Source organism: Mesocricetus auratus, unplaced genomic scaffold (genome assembly GCF_017639785.1).
Source record: "Mesocricetus auratus isolate SY011 unplaced genomic scaffold, BCM_Maur_2.0 Super-Scaffold_100010, whole genome shotgun sequence".
In the NCBI taxonomy this organism is placed as follows: Eukaryota; Metazoa; Chordata; class Mammalia; order Rodentia; family Cricetidae; genus Mesocricetus; species Mesocricetus auratus.
The window spans coordinates 63,870,548-63,887,060 of NW_024429194.1; the positions used below are offsets into that span (position 1 = coordinate 63,870,548).

General features: G+C 48.0%; 1 protein-coding gene across 1 annotated transcript; it reads left to right on the forward strand.

Moving 5' to 3' along the window:
* Window positions 1-6,336: 6,336 nt before the first annotated feature.
* Window positions 6,337-14,807, forward strand: LOC101837044 (keratin, type II cytoskeletal 2 oral). Its single transcript, XM_040753757.1, has 9 exons — window positions 6,337-6,963; window positions 7,846-8,066; window positions 9,149-9,209; window positions 9,580-9,675; window positions 10,135-10,299; window positions 10,403-10,528; window positions 11,103-11,323; window positions 13,173-13,207; window positions 13,826-14,807. The coding sequence occupies exons 1-9, from the start codon at window positions 6,415-6,417 to the stop codon at window positions 14,389-14,391; spliced, it is 2,040 nt and encodes a 679-aa protein (XP_040609691.1). The 5' UTR covers window positions 6,337-6,414; the 3' UTR covers window positions 14,392-14,807.
* The last annotated feature ends 1,706 nt before the right edge of the window (window positions 14,808-16,513 follow it).

Sequence of the window (16,513 nt, forward strand, 5' to 3'; positions counted from 1 at the left end):
AAACAAGGACAAGAGCTGGTCCACAGAGATTGAATCCATTTTCCATGCCCCAATGTCCTTCTCCCTGCTTCTTCAAGCCTAGGCCTGGGTGCCTGTAAGCTTCTTGCCTTGTCTTGAAGAAAGCTTTTCTCTCCTGGGCACAATCAGTGTTGTTGACCTCATCCCCCTGCCTGGCATTTGTTGTGGGATATTTGATGGCACTGTGTGAAGATGTGTCTCTGTCCTTCCTTGCCTGCCTAAGGCACCTTCTGATTGGTTTAACAAAGAGACGAATGGCCAATAGCTAGGCAGGAGAGGATATGCAGGACTTCCAGGGAGAGAGAAGAACTTGGGGGAGGAATCAGAGAGGTGGAATTTGTCAGTGAGACTCGGAGGAAGTAAGGTGTACAGTATGGAGGGGAGGTAATGAACCACATGGCAGAATGTAAATTAATATAAACAGGTTAATTTAAGTTTCAATAACTAGTTGGAAACAAGCCTAGGCTAAGGCTAAGCTTTCATACTTAATAAGAAGTCTCCATGTCTTATTTGGGAGCTGGCAGTCTAAAGAAAGTCTGATTGTATATGGTGCCCCACACTGGGTGCCAAAATGTTGTTTTTCCTCTGGCACTGTGGCTGCACCTGATTTTACTGCTGTTTCAGCCAGCAATTGTTGCTCCAAGGTTACTGGCCAGCTTCTCAGGCAGTAGAAGTCTCACCGGATCTGCTTTCTGCTGCTGCCACCAAGTGTAGTTTTTAACTAAATCTCTGTCATTCTGTTTATCAATATGACTCAGGGTTCAGAGGCTGGGGTGAAAACTTGCTAGCTCAGAGAAGCTGAGGAGCAACCAGCTGATCTTCTCTCTTTGCTGGCGTCTCAGAGAGTGTCCTTCTGCTCCACCAAACCAGAAGACTGCCACACTCAAAGTCCCTCCCTACTACTTCCTATGTATCCCTCTGTCTGTCTTCCAGACTCCCTCTGACCTTTTATGATTACTTTCTGTCAGTTTTCTGACTCTGTGTCCTGAGCCAAGATTGATTTTATTTAACACAAATGCAAACTCAGGATATTGCTGAATATCCCGCAACCTGCATTGGTCTGCGGTCTTATTCATCTGGGACAGGCATTGACTGGTGCTTCCTCAAGTACATCCAATACTAATGTGACTCATGACTAAGTTTATTTGGGAAGTTCTGATTAAATAAAGGTCAAAGGATTGCGTACTGATGAACCTCTAAGGGAGTCTTAACAGGTGGGTGGATTAATGGGCATTATTGTAATTCCAAGGAGCTATAGGGTTTTCATTTCCCAAATTTGTTTGACCATAGAACCTCTTAACGAAGGCCATCTAGGGAATCAACTTCTGTCCTAGAAAAGCCCTGGGAGAGATCCAAGAATTAGACAAAGGTTTGAGTAGAGTTCGGGTATGAGACCATAATTAATATAAATTAAAAGTGCTACCCGCTGAGCCTTAGTAATAAAGGGATTAATTGTGCTTAGGCGTGTGCTTCTTCATCAAGTTCCAACTGTAATATGAGCTTGCTCTGTATTAGCATACATCTTTACTAGTAGTTAGTTAAACAATTTCAGTAGTGGTGAGTTTTTATTTCAACGAGGTATCAAGGAAAGAAACAAATGTTAATTTTTATTCAGAGGCAGTATTCCCAGAGTGACAGTTTCATTTATCCTTCCCTGCCTCCCTCCCTCGAGCTCTCCCTCCCTCCCCCCTGCCCTTTTTCTTCTCCTCCTCTAGAACAAAATAGTGACTCTTCTGAAATGGATCTATGGCTCTACACATTTAAAAAGATAATCCCCCCTCTTCAGCAGGCCCTGGGGTGGAGAACTCTGCCTGCTCACCTTGACCTAGAGGTGATGACTAGTGTCTTTCACTTTATTCCCCCACCCACAATTATCCTGACACTTCTTAAGCCTCTTCATTGCAGGGGAATACCAGAGAACAATTTGGTTAAAGTAAATAACTACCCGGGAACAAATTCTTCCTGTTTTATGGGTGGAGAGTAGGAGTCCAGAGTGCTCAGCTGCATGCTAATCTTTTTACAGAAGATCTTGGCATGTGAGGGATTAGAACTCAGGCCATTCAGACACTCCTTTACCAGATCCTACAGCAAATATGGAAACCAGTGCCAAGCGTGGCAACTCTGGATAGTCTTGGCAACTTCACTGAACTGTAGGAAAAACAATTCTAACTTGCCAGGCAAGGTGATAATGCACTGGCATGCTCAAGGAGCACGGATTGGGAGATCCCAGCTCTATACAGCCCTTGTGATTTCCCTTTGGCATCAGGGTGGCAGCAATGGCCACACTTCAGAGGCTGACCCTTGTTGCTTCGGGAGGGGGAGGACATAGGATTCACTAAGGCTGTCTGGGTTCTTTCAGGTGCTCACCTGTGTCTTCAGGGGAGCCTGGCTCAGCTTTCTTCTCAGGCAAGGCATCAGATCTTTTGCTTTCAACGTGAATAAAAACCCCACTTCCAGTAGGGCTTGGCATCCGGTGAATAGGTACCGTGCTCAAAGAAGAGCCTTACACAGCTCCCTTGTGTTTCCACAGGGAACTGGTGCAGGTGCAGACCTGTAAGGCAAATCTGCTCAGGAGGCTGAGGCAGGAGGATGGTAACCTCAAAGGCTGCCTGGGCTACAAGGTGAATTCAAAGTCACTTGGGGCAATCGGATGAAATACTTCCTCAAAATTCTCACCGGTATCTTAGTAGTTCAGCTGTATAATATGTATCTGCAGTGCCCTAGGTTCTGCTCTCAGCCTCCACCCTTAAATCCAAATATTTATTGCTGGAAACTATGCATTATAAATGACAAAAGAGTCTTTCAGTTGGGTTAGATGTTTCTTTTTATAAATAAGGAAAGAAATGCCAAGTACCTTTTCCAAGGTCACTACAGGGTGAAAGGATTTGAACTCAGCTCCAACAGGCTTTCCAGCAGACTGATTGGGTGTAACTTTATCCTTTTCAAGGTATTTTTAATTTCGTTGCATGCTGTGGGACTCACACAAATCAGAGAGGCAGGCAAGTGCTTGACAGATTAGGACAGATTTGTGGTGTTGAATCATGGTCCAGGGTTATTTGGTGTAGACCTCCTCCATTCCGGTGGGGTTTCTTCTGCTCGTTACTGAATTTCTTTCCCATTCTCACCTCTTCATGGGCCACAAAGTTATCTTACCAGCCAGGGCAGAACATAACAAATTTCTTCTCTGTACCTGGGAAATACTAACAGTAGCTTATGCTATAGCATTTTTTATGTGTCCAGCTCTACACAAAACATTCAAAAATTGTTGTTTGTTCATTAGGGTTTGTGTGCACATAGGCATGTAGGGGTGTCAGAGGAGCACTTGAGGAATCTGGTTCTCCCCAGGGGTTGAACCCAGATCACCCAGCTTGGCAATGAGTACCTTTGCCTGTGGGTCCACCTTGCTGGTATCCACACCAAACACTTTATATTTAATGTATTTACTGCTCACAAAAGTCCATAAAGTAGTTGGCATTATTAGCCTCATTTTACAGTTGACAGAGCTGGACACACAAAAGTAAATTTCCTTATATCAAGGAGACAACAAGAGATGAAGCTGGGGCCCAGTCAGGCAGATGGCCACTTGTGACCTGGGGAGCGCAGGAGTGAGGGACGTTGGCAGGCCTCTTGACTTTTTCTGCCTTACCACCAGTCTTCTGCTTCTTCTCAGACCGTCCCATTGCTACCAGCTGGGTTGGAACCCTGCAGACAATCCAGACAGCTCTTTTGTGGTGAAGTCTGGAGCCAGACTCTCCTGTTTCTATCACATCATGTAAGTCTTGCATGGGATAACATGTGGAAAGCGTGGCTGCATCATGTGTGTGATGGTTGGGTGTGAAGATGGGGTGGCATGTATGTGGGGAGACAGCAGAGCTCCTAGAAGCTAGAATTCGTGGGTGTGCCTGTCCTGTCACCAAGGGTCCTCTATCCCCTACCCCTGGTCCAGAAGGAACTAGATGTGAGTCTAGATTTTTAAGCTGAAGATTTCCACTTGATATGGGGTTCAGTGGCTGAATATGGGGGGTCATGAAAAATTTGGCAATAAAGGGTTTCTGGAAGCATAATGACAAAAATATTGTTACAAGCCCAACACTAAATGAGTCTGAGCTGTTTCTGGCAGCGTTCCCCTGTGTTGTGTTGTGGACCTCACTGCAGTCAAACTTCTCAACACACATCATAAGTATGCTGCACTGTGCAGCCATCATATCATACACCACCAAAGGATGCAGCCCAAAGCACCTTGATTCGATTCGAGACTCTTGCACGTCACAATTGCAGTGTTTTACCATACTCACAAAGTTTTCTGCTTTTGTAGAAACATCATAAAATTGTCGGATTATGGAAAAAAACTACTGTAAATGTTTTCCCACTGCCATTCCTCAGCGTGCACATAGGTAATGAGTTTATCTTTAGGTTGTATTATGTTAAAATGCTTGTTTTTAAAAATTCATGTTTGAATTGCTGACTTGAGCTTCATAAAGTATCATTAGTCGACTTTTGGGTTGTGATGAGGGCAGAATTGCCGAAATCTCTGAAATGGTTCTACATAGATTTCTGCATTTTGTGCTGTGTGTCTATGTGAAGTGGAGGTCTCCGCATTGATGACTACAAAAGCGCAAATACCAGTCAATTCTGAAAAACATTGTAGATGCTCTGTGTCCTGCAGCATCAAATGTTTAGCCAAGAATTAACTCTTTGTAAATATGTATACATATGCATGCATATAAAATAGCTTCATTCATCTCATTAGTATACAAATTTACTTTAATCTTTAACACATGGTAAGATTATATGTATACTAAACAATTGTCTTAAAAATAATTTCCTTGGGGCTGGAGAGATGGCTTAGAGGTTAAGAGCACTGGATGTTCTTTCTCCCAGAGGACCTGGGTTCAGCATCGATTTGGCAGCTCACAAATGTCTGTAACTCCAGTTCCAGGGGATCTGACACCTTCATGAACAAAATAAAGTTAAATAAATTATAAAATACAAAACATTCTTTATGATTTATTGCTAAAGGTTTGATTTATGTGTCTACTGTATGTGTCTTTATACCCTGGGTCATGTAACAATGTCTCCAGCAAAAAGCAGCCTGCAAGCAGAAAATGTGGAAGACATTCCAGCCTAGATGAGGGCCTCGTATGCAGCTGGAATCCAAAGGATTTACAGGGGTGCTTGTTATGCAGTCAGATACCCAAACTTCCTCTGCATGGGACTAGGTCTAGGTGTTTGTCATCTTGGACCTCAAATCTTGAGTCAGCTGAATCTTTGTGGTATGCTCACCTTGGTGTGCTGGGGCTGGACAGGCAGAGTGGCAGCAGCCAAGTCCTTCCACAAGAGAGATCAGGGCCTAGAGGAGTGCTGGCATATGACCAGCCAGGGATACAGACTAGACCAGGTGGCAGAGGGGGAAGGAGATCCCAATGCTTGGATCTTCGTGGCCACCCAGGTGTGCACATGCTCTTATTCCAGGATGAGTGAGGTCCTTGAAGTGATTCTGCTGTCCAGCTGAGTAGCCTCTGCACTATGTCCTGTCTTGCTTGTGGATCCAGTAACCACCAGCTACTGGTCCAGGACGGTGTGGGTAGGGCCTCCTCTGAGAGTTCAGGATGGTGGGGCAGGCCTGCTCTGAGACCTTCTCTCCCTAGCCTCACACTTCTTGGCTTCAAATCTTGGGCTTCCATTCCCCAGAGACTCTGACTCTACTTTAGCTCCTTTTCCACAACTACCATGTTTCTCCTGGAACTCTGGATCTGCTGAGACGGAAGCCTTTGACGACAGAGGGAGAGACCGGACCCTGTGTTAACGCATTGTTACTGCCTGCTCCACTAGGTGTTCTCTGAAACAATGGGCACAGGTGACATGCCATGAGAAGACAATGTCTAGTAATGAGGGAAATAGCTTGGGCACTATGGGAATGCCACAGGACTTGGCCCATAGCAGTCATCCACTGAATTTAGGTCTGGGACTCAGTTTCCTGGGAGAGGCTGATGGGGTCACGGAGGTCAAGGGCCCCTAAGCCCTTGGGGTCTAGAGCCAGTTTATCCTGCTATAATGGGTTCTGCTTAACTTTCTGAAACTCTTGAGAAAATCACATGTTAGGAGGGAGGAGAGAGCCTGCCTTCTGTCAACTGAGGCAAGTTTGGGTGATTAAGCTAAGAAAGCAAAGGCATTTTGGCCCAAGGGATTATCTTTGAGGTGTGCTGGGAACCAAGAAGTAACTTATTGCCTGTAAGGCAAACCAAACCCGAGATGACTCTCAGGTAATTGCCTGCCTCTCTTTCTGCCAAGCCAAGCAGCCTGGGATATAAAGGCCAGCTTCTTCTGTCATCCCTATCCTCTCCGAAACGCTTTGCTCTGCTAAGCGATTGCTAGCTCTCTGCCACACTCCTCACCATGAGCAGACAAGCCTGCAAGCAGTCCTTCAGCTTCGGGAGCCAGGGCTTCTCCGGCCACTCGGCTGTGGTATCTGGCAGCAGCAGGAGGAGCTGTGTGGCACGCACTCGGGCAGCTGGTGGAGGGGCCTATGGGTTCCGGAGTGGAGCAGGTAGCTTTGGCAGTCAGAGCCTCTACAGCCTGGGTGGCAGCAGGAGTATCTCCATTAGTGTGGCAGGTGGTGGCTTAGGCGGAGGGCATGGCAGCTGTGGCAGTAGCTTTGGAGGTGGCTATGGAGGTGGCTTTGGCGGTAGCAGAGGAATAGGAGGTGGCTTTGGGGGAGCATCTGGATTTGGGGGAGCATCTGGATTTGGGGGAGCTAGTGGCTTTGGTAGACCTGGTGGCTTTGGCCCTGGTGGCTGTCCTGGGGGGATCCAGGAAGTGACCATCAACCAGAGCCTCCTGCAGCCCCTCAATGTGGAGATTGACCCCGAGATTGGGCAAGTAAAGGCCCAGGAGCGTGAACAAATCAAGACACTCAACAACAAGTTTGCCTCCTTCATCGACAAGGTAAGGCCAGAACCCAGAGGCACTGTACCCAAAGATGCCAGTGGATTGTCTGGTACTTGGCCGGTTCTACCTCACTGCTTCCAGGGCAGTGAGTACACCTTTCTTGTTCCTTGTGTCCTCTCATTCCATCTGTGGAAGGAGGGAAGGGTTCCTGGTTTTAATTTCCCTCTAGTGATGAGGCGAAGGCCAGTCTGGTGAGGGGTCCAGTGCACTTTTAGTTCTGAAAAATTCAGCCACAAACCCAGAACAACTTGCTTTCTTTTTGACAAGCAATTGCCTTTAGCTAGCAGCTAACTAATTCTGCACAAATCCTGGGGCTGTTTCTCATATCCTTAGCAGCACCGTACTTTCCCGGTGATAGTGCGCCTCTGTAAATGGTAAGCTGAACTGTCCACGATGGGGAAGAGCAAGGCATGCTGGGCCCAAAGCAGACAGGAGCCCAGGATTTGAAGTGAGCCTTGGTGAGCTGCAAGATGAATTTCCGAGGACACATTGACTGTTTTTACTACCTTCGTGGAGGAGAAAGAAGTCTATATCTTAAGTCTAGCTAAAAATCACTTTATCCATGTTTTGAAGGATCATGATAGACTGAGAGTAGTCCTGAGTTTGACTCTTTACTTTGCAATTCTGTATGCATCTTGCTTTTGATGACTTAATGCTGTCCAGGTGGTTGTAAGAATTAAGGGGCATAGGATATATGAAAACAGGAGGTTTACAAAGTACTCCATACACACTGACTCCCCCTTTTCTAATCTCCAAATTCTGAAGCACAGAGGTCACCGTGGGCTGAGGAGCTGGCTCTGTTCTGCATCTTCCTACCCTTTAGGGTGGGCAGCCCATGTGCCTACCTGAAGGTCTCTTTCCCTTCCTCTCTTGATGTAGGTGCGCTTCCTGGAGCAGCAGAACAAGGTTCTGGAGACCAAGTGGAACCTCCTGCAGCAGCAGACCACGGGCTCTGGCTCAGGCCCCCAGAGCCTGGAACCTTTCTTTGAATCCTACATCAGCTGCTTGCGCAAGCGCTTAGATTCCCTTCTGGGGGAGAAGGGAAGCCTGGAGGGAGAGCTGAGGAACATGCAAGACCTGGTGGAAGACTTCAAAAAGAAGTAAGGGTCCTGGCGGAGGGGCTGCCTCATTTGGGATTTCAAACACATCTTTAGTCAGCACTCTTCTCTTTGCTGAGGGAAGTCTGGCCAAGTCGAAGTTGGGGCAGCGGGAACTCGTGCTTGTGGGACTGATCCTTATGAGGTTTTCAGGCTCCTGGAACTATGTAAGATTTCCCTCCTACATCAGCCCAGATGACCAAGAGGGTTCCCTTGCAGTTGCAAACAGAATTACTTAGGAAGGTCATCAGAAGGGCATATCCCTGTGTTCCAGTTGCTGCTATTCTGAAACAGTGAGGGTGTGGCAGTGCTGGGTCTGAGTGCTTGCTAGCCCCTGGTCCAAGGCTGTACTGTGCAAATTCATTCTGGTCTTTCATGCATCTTGTCTGCTGCAGCTTCACTCTGTCTCCAAATTTGAGTTCACACCTGAGATCTGTGAGAAGTGAACAGGGCCTCCTGAGATGGGAGGGAGTTCCAGACATCCCCAGGAGTCAGCACCCATGTAGAAAGCTATACCTACTCCTGGGAGGCCCCGTTCTTCCTCCACTGACTCTTTGAAGTTGTTCAAAGAGCTCAGGCAAGCAGTTGGACTCTTGATCCACCCCCAAGTATAATAACTTTAGCTTTGAACTTGGAGGAGGGAGAGGCAGACCCTAAGCTCTGAGGAGTCTCCAGGTAGTATATGATTTTCAGTTCTTGGCAAAAGGATTATGTAGCCTCCTTGCTAAAAAATTGAAGAATTTTGAGATGATGGTGATATCAGGGTGAGGACACTGTGGGCTCTGTGTGATTGCACAGGTCATGTGCCCATGAAGAAGGTATCATGTGTCTGGGTGGAGAGATTCTGCAGTAGTACGGGGGTCCTCATTTTTTCCACTTCTGTATTTTATGTATATGGCTGTTTTGTCTGCGTAGGCATTTGCAGAAGAGAGTGTTGGATGGCATGACTCTATGGTTATAGATGGTTTTAGCTGCTATGTGGGTGCAGGGAATTGAACTCAGAACCTCAGGAAGAGTAGCCAGTATGTTTAACCGCTGAGTCATCTTCCCAATTCTGAAATGTCACTGTCACTGTCTCTGTCCAGGTATGAAGAGGAAGTCAACAGACGTACTGCCGCAGAGAATGATTTTGTGGGGGTGAAGAAGGTGAGTGAGAAGTGGGGTAGACCCGGAATCCCTTTGCGTCCCACAGAGGGAGGAGAGTACTGCTGTGGACAGGGCTTCCTTCTTTCCTTACATTCTTGGGAAATCTTTGAAGGGAGTTGCTCATCTTCCAAACTGACCGTAACTAACAAGGTAACTAGTAGTGTGAACTAATAATGAATATCTCTTGTGTGGCATTGATCAAGATTGTTTCTAGCCTATAAGTGTACCTTTGTTTCTGTTCCCTTTCAAAGGTAAGGCGAGAAGTTACATCTAGAAGGGCTAGGGGAGGGACATGGAGAGAGAGAGGAGGGCTCAGAGGGAGGCTTGGCTAGAAGGGGCAGAGGTTATTTCTGTTTTCTCTCTCCCTCAGGATGTGGATGTTGCGTACATGAACAAGGTGGAGCTGCAGGCTAGAGTGGACAGTCTGACAGATGAAATCAACTTTCTGAGGACTCTCTATGACATGGTGAGTCTTCAGGTTGCTGCACAGAGACTGGCCACAAGCAACTTCATAAGCACAACTTTAGGGGGCAGGTCAAGGGGCAGCACACCCTCAAAGTCAGCCACGGGGTCCCCCAACTCAGCTCTGTTCCACCTAGGAAATGCCCAGTTTGCTCCTCCTGCCTGCAGGGTCAGGGCCTCTCTTCCCCGCCCCACCCCATCTTCACGGTCCCGGACACAGTCAGCTACTAAATATCACCCTCCACTCTAAGGAGAAGCCATGCTTGGGTTCACCCGGGCTGACACATCTTTGCAACTTGTCCTTTTCTTTTAGCCTTGTTGCTGGCATTCTGTAGGCTGTAGCCAGACCTGAAATGAAGCTTAATTTTTCTACTACCACATTATTTAGTATTCTCAGACATCTCTGCTAGTAGAGAAGTCCCAGTATCATTTGGAATCTGTGTTCATCCATGTTCTCCAATAGGAGCTGTCCCAGATGCAGAGCCACGTCAGTGACACATCTGTGGTCCTGTCCATGGACAACAACCGCAGCCTGGACCTGGACAGCATCATCGCTGAGGTCAAGGCGCAGTACGAGGAGATTGCTCAGAGGAGTAAGGCTGAGGCAGAGGCTCTGTACCAGACCAAGGTGGGACCCTTCCCTTCACCCCAAAGGCTATTAAGCTCTGATCAGCCTCAACAAAAATTTGTGGACACTTTACAAAGCCCTTCTGATCCATCTCCTCTGTCAGCTTGGGGAATTGCAGACCACAGCCGGCAGGCACGGGGATGACCTGAAGAGCACCAAGAGTGAGATCATGGATCTCAACAGGATGATCCAGAGACTTCGAGCAGAGATTGAGAACGCCAAGAAGCAGGTGTGGCAGCAACTGAGCTCCTTTGTCCAGTTTTCTCTGTTCTTGGGAGTCACAGCCTCAGGAGCCTCTGTTCTCCAACTGTTTTTCATGGAGGCTGGGCTTCTTGGAATGTCCCAGGACCCAGAAGAAGGGGGGGCTGCATTTGTGACTGCATAGCTAATCCGACCCACTGCAGTGTTGGCCTTAAGCAGTCATCTGCACTGTACGATGGAGCCTTTAGTTACTGTTTTTTAAAATCACACTTTATACAACTCCAATGGCTACTTTGTGTCACTGGAATGAAGTGGTCAGGGAAGGGATTTTTTTAAGTCTTGCAAAAGAGATAAAAGGCTAACCAGATAGCTGTTACCTATGCCAGCTCAGGGAAGCAGATGTTTCTTTTCATGAGTCAGGAACTGATTTCAATGAGCCCAGGATGAATTAATGAAATTGCAACATCATCCTGACTTGTCAGCACGTGCCACTTGGAAAGGGAAGGAGGAGTGATAGATGGGTGAAGAGATCCTGTCCTAAGGACCATCAAGTATTTGCTTCCTAGTCTTTTGTAATTTCATCGTTTATCTCTCTTCCCCAGAACGCCAACCTGCAGGCATCCATTGCAGAAGCTGAACAGCGTGGCGAGGGGGCCCTCAAGGATGCTGATGCCAAACTCCAGGAATTGCAAGCTGCCCTGCAGAAGGCCAAGGATGACATGGCCCGGCTGCTGCGTGACTACCAGGAGCTGATGAACGTCAAGCTGGCCCTGGACGTGGAGATTGCCACCTACCGAAAACTGCTAGAGGGCGAGGAGTGCAGGTGAGGGTGATAGGGCCAGCATTTCCCAAGCATAGTTTTATAGCCACCTAAGGTATTGAGAAAGAAAAAAAAAAGATAATAAAAGGAGAGGGCAAAGCCAGGCAGTGGTGGTACATGCCTTTAATACCAGCAGAGGCAGATGGATCTTTGTAAGTTTGAGGCCAGCCTGGTCTACAAAGCTACACAGAGAAATCTTGTTGAGAGAGAGAGAGAGAGAGAGAGAGAGAGAGAGAGAGAGAGAGAGAGAGAGAGAGAGAGAGAGAGAGAGAGAGAGAGAGAGAGAGAGAGAGAAAGTCAGACAGAGAACAGGGAGTCTCCTGAACAGCAGAGGAAGTGTTCAAGTTCACTGTTTTTCACCAGTCAATATTATCTAATCATCTAATTTACCATGGGTACAATATGGAATCACATACTTCTGTTCATCGATGTGGTAGCAAAAGCACTTTGAGATTGTGATAAAAGTCATAGACCAGGACTGTCCACTGGAACTTTCCACGATGAAAATAGTCTGGGCCTTCCTGGCTTCCTCTTCCTTCCCTCCCTTTCACCCTTCTTCCTTCTCCTCCTCTCCCCACCCCCAACTGTTTTTTTTCTTTTGAGATGGGGTCTCACTATGTAGCCCCAGCTGATCTTGAACTTCTGCTTCCTCTGCCCCAGCCTCCTGAGTGCTGGGATTACTGGTTATGCTTCAATGCCTGGCTTCTTCCAGCATCTGAAATGGGTGTAGTGTAACTGAGGATTTGAGTTTTACATTTAATTAAGATTAATTTACGTAGCTTCATGTGTCCAGTGACTTCCATGTTGGAAATTCAGTGTGAACAATCCTGCAACCCCCATTGCTGAAGCTGAGTCCATATGGGGAAATGCTTGCTGTACACATATCCCTGAAAAATATCGCAGCTTACAGTGGCAGTGAAGGCTTGGTGAATGGATATCATGTGTGAAGGCAGTGTCAAGAGTTGAGGGGGCATTCTGTTGGTTCCTGTCTCATGCACCTTCATTCAGAGCCTTTGCCCTCAGTCAGTCCTCAATTTGATAGGAGAGCCCAAGCATGGGAAGAAAGGGAATTCTGATGAGTCTCTGTGGGAAAGAACAGTGATGAGTTAGGAATACTGAGAGCCCAAGCATGGGAAGAAAGGGAATTCTGATGAGTCTCTGTGGGAAAGAACAGTGATGAGTTAGGAATACTGAGAGCACAAGCATGGGAAGAAAGGGAATTCTGATGAGTCTCTGTGGGAAAGAACAGTGATGAGTTAGGAATACTGAGAGCCATGTGATGAGAAGGGAGCGGTCAGCATCAGCAGGGACTACGGCTGGGGGCATGCAAACATTCCGTTTCTGTATAGTGCTCCACGAACGAGCATCAGACCCAGGGAGATGGCATTGTGAGTGGGAAATGTTCAAATACAGCACACACAGGGTCAGCATCTCATGCTTCCTTTACCATCACTACCACTGCTGCTGCCCCAAGCCCCGTGACACTCCAAGCCTCACTGGGAAAGGCTTCCTGGAGGAGGAAACGTGGGTAAATAAAGGCAGGGATGGAGAAGAGGGGAAGGACATGCACAGACAGAGAAGTTCATCTTAGCGGCAGGTGAGAGGTTAGGGTGGCCAATGAAATGAGGGGTGGCGGTTTGCCTGGAACAGATCTTTAGGGCTAAGGGTGGGAAGACAGGGAGATGGAGTGTGGTTGGCAGATATCCTCCAAGTTGTAACTGGCATCAGTCCCCTTCCCAGGGCTCGGGCCCTGGGAGGGCAGATGGGAAGATGTGGTACCCAAGGTTATAAACCCAGTTCTTTGACTGTTGACTCTCTGAAGAAGTGACTGTGTCTCCTCTTGACTTCTCAGGATGTCTGGAGAATGTCAGAGTGCAGTGTGCATTTGTAAGTAGCACATTCAAGAGCCTATCCTGGGGGGATGGAGATGGTTCAGTGGTGGCAATCCCTTGCTGTGCAAGCATGAGGACCTGAGTTTGAATTCTCTATTGCTCACTTAAAAGTTGGGCATGGCCTTGCACACCTGTGCCCTAGAACTGGGACTGAGGAGTTAGATGCTGGGAATTGGCTGGCCAACCATCCTTGCTAAAATGATAAGCTACAGACCCCAACTTAAGGGAGTAAGTTGGAGATGGACATCTTCCTTTGGTCTCTGCATGTGTGTGTGCACAGGCATGAGCGTTTGGCCCATTTCAATCAAGGCATCCCTGTGACAGTGGCCACCTCTCAGTGGTAGCCGTGTGCTGTACCCTTCATGCAAGCTGGGCTCCAACTCTCCACCCTTCTGCTTATTTATGCCCTAAGTTGGAGAACCAGAAATTTTGTGAACACCTCTGGATCTTGTTCTTGGCTAAGGTGCTAGAGAGCCGGGTTCACCAATTATCCTAAAGCCAAGGCCTCAGAGGTTATGAGCATCTTTTCTAAGTTCCAGAGTGGGGTGGGTCTAAGACAGAGTCACTCTCCAGCTCCCCAGGCCTTTCTCCTGAATTGTCTATCCCCCTGTAGCGGTAGTTAGCAATGCTACCAGCACAAGCAGCAGCAGCGGAGGCTTCAGAGGGGCTGGTGGCAACAGCAGCAGTGGCTCCAGAGGTAGTAGCAGCAGCAGCAGCGGAGGCTTCAGAGGGCCTGGTGGCAGCAGCAGCAGCGGCAGCAGCAGAGGATTCAGAGGGGCCGGTGGCAGCAGCAGCAGCGGAGACTTCAGAGGGGCTGGCGGCAGCAGCAGCAGCGGAGGCTTCAGAGGGGCTGGTGGCAGCAGCAGCAGTGGAGACTTCAGAGGGGCTGGTGGCAGCAGCAGCAGTGGAGGCTTCAGAGGGCCTGGTGGCAGCAGTAGCAGCAGCAGTGGAGACTTCAGAGGAGCCGGTGGCAGCAACTATGGAGGAGACAGCAGTGTCAGCAACAGCCGCAGCAGGGACAGCACTGGGAGCAGGCTTGGCAGGGAAGACGTCTGTGCAGGCCAGCGAGGAATGGGCACCCAGGCCTCCGTAGGCGACAGCTACAAGTCTGGCAGAGGAGGCGGCAGCAGTGTTCACTTCTCTCAGACCACCAGTTCCAGCCAGCAGCGCTCCAAGTAATCCTCAGGAGAAAAACATTTCCACCCAGCTGTCCCCTGCCTCAGCCTGCAACTATGCCCCTCCCCCATCTTCTTGGCATCAACAGGCACACAGTGCAACCCTGCTTTCACTCAAGTTCCTTGGAGAAGGGGCCAAACTCCTAGGCCAGGGTGGCTCAGCTACTAGTCTAGGATGATGGTGCCCTGTGATGCCCCCCCCCCATTTGAACAGCAATGCCTGAGCCTATGACTTCCTGAGTCTTCTAGTCTAGCCTAGTCCATTCTGGCTGTCTACTTCCCAAGCTTTCCAAATGGTTGGTTTTGGTGAAGCTCTCCTCATACCTGCCACATATGTCCCTTAATCTACTGAGCTTCAGATCATTTGATGATGACATGCTACACTTTTCTTCCTCAATAAACTGCACCATGCTTCAGAAATGGGTGTTTGTCTTTCAAGGAAAAGATCAGATACAGGAGCAGAGCAAAATTAGGTCTTCTAGAAGACTAGTGGTAGGTATAAAGGACATCAAATTGATAAGGTTTCATCCTTACTCATCTGCTTGAGTTCTTGTGACAGGTATAGCCAGAAGCACTCACCGTACTAAAGGGGGGACTCTCTCTACCTTTTAGAAGCTCATTGCACCATCCTCCAGCCTCTGAGCAGGCACTATGCTCCTGGCTTGCACACTTCTGGCTTGCACACAGAGAAAACAGACTGCTCTGGACTTTCCTCTTTTGCTCCATCTCCACCAAAGTGGGCTCAGTAAATTCTCTCTGCAAACAGAACTCCTGGGCCTCAGTCAACACACAACACCCTCTTTTCCCTGAGACAGTTCTGAGCCAAATACAATATTAAACAAGAGAATGAACCTATGGTGGACTGGGAATGTAGTCAGGTGGTCTAACACTTCATTCTACTGACCTGCGTATTGTGCTCATTTCGGAGTGCTTCCAGGGTTCTGCACAGGGGTTGGGGAACCCAGGGAAGGTCTGGTGTTCAATTAAAGTAATAAACAGAGATGAAATCATAGAGCAAGAAGATGGAGTAGGGTTAGACTCCCAGTAGGATGGACTTGAAAGCTGAGTCCCTTGTGAACTGTTGTGAGGAGAGATGGTGGAGAGAGGTAGTTGAAGGATGAAAGTCAAAGGGTGCTGGAAAACTGGGTGTGGAGGTAGGGAGGGTGAGAAGGCACGCTAGATAAGACCAGAATAGAAAAACATTCTTTGGGAGGGGTGAAGGGACAGACCAAACCCCAGGAGACCGCCTGGACTGGATGCACTTGACAGAACTGAGACTGACTATATGCTGCCCACAGAGCAATATCACAGAGGCTTCCAGAGTGAGGACTTTGTGTCCCAGGCTGAGCTAGAGCTGGGACAATGGGATCTTTCTAAGCCCAGGGAGCCTGGCAATCCACCCTGAGCTTCCTTGGGCTTGCAGACTCTCTGGGGTCTACTTTCGCTTGGGTACAGAAATGGGGCGGGAGGGACAGGTCTCTCTGTACTTTAGTGGCATGGTCAGAGGGAGAGAGGAGCTTTTTCTAAGTGACACAGAAAACCCTGTCAGTCGTCTTCGACCCTTAGTGGTAACTGCCTCTTTATTTTCCATCCACTCCTCTTCTCCAACTCCCTTCAGAGTTTTCTCCATTATGAAAATAACACATACGACAAAATGCTTAAGACTTCACCAATTCAAAAGCAAACACCTTTTCTGGCCACTCTACCATGGTGGCATTCTCCTTCATTGATATTCACACGCTGTGTGGCTAGTTCCACTGAAGAGAACATTCTCTTTTTCAGGGAAGGGAGAGCTTCATAGGATTCAAGTGAATTTAGGCAAAGAAAGCTAATGACACATGACTCTCTCCCTAAGTTAATAAAATCAACAAACCACCCTTGGAGAGGACACCTTTTCCAGTTTGAGCCACCTGCAAGCGTGCGAGGAGCTCCAGAGATATAGATTTGGGTGTTGTCACCCATCCTGGGGTGGGCTTCTTGTTGCTACAGCTGCCTCTGCATCACCCTTGCTTCTGTAAGTAACCCTGATAAACTCCCTGACTCTACAAATTAGAGTTGAGTAGCATCATTTCTTTACACTGTTGTCAATCCCTCATCTGAGATGAATAGATGCTTGTTCATATGTC

Excerpts from the sequence above, each read along its gene's own strand:
- LOC101837044 (XM_040753757.1), top strand. The coding sequence starts at position 6,415 with ATGAGCAGACAAGCCTGCAAGCAGTCCTTCAGCTTCGGGAGCCAGGGC. Across the intron at positions 8,067-9,148 it reads GTGGAAGACTTCAAAAAGAA|GTATGAAGAGGAAGTCAACA; the intron begins GTAAGGGTCCTG and ends GTCTCTGTCCAG. Across the intron at positions 10,300-10,402 it reads AGGCTCTGTACCAGACCAAG|CTTGGGGAATTGCAGACCAC; the intron begins GTGGGACCCTTC and ends CTCCTCTGTCAG.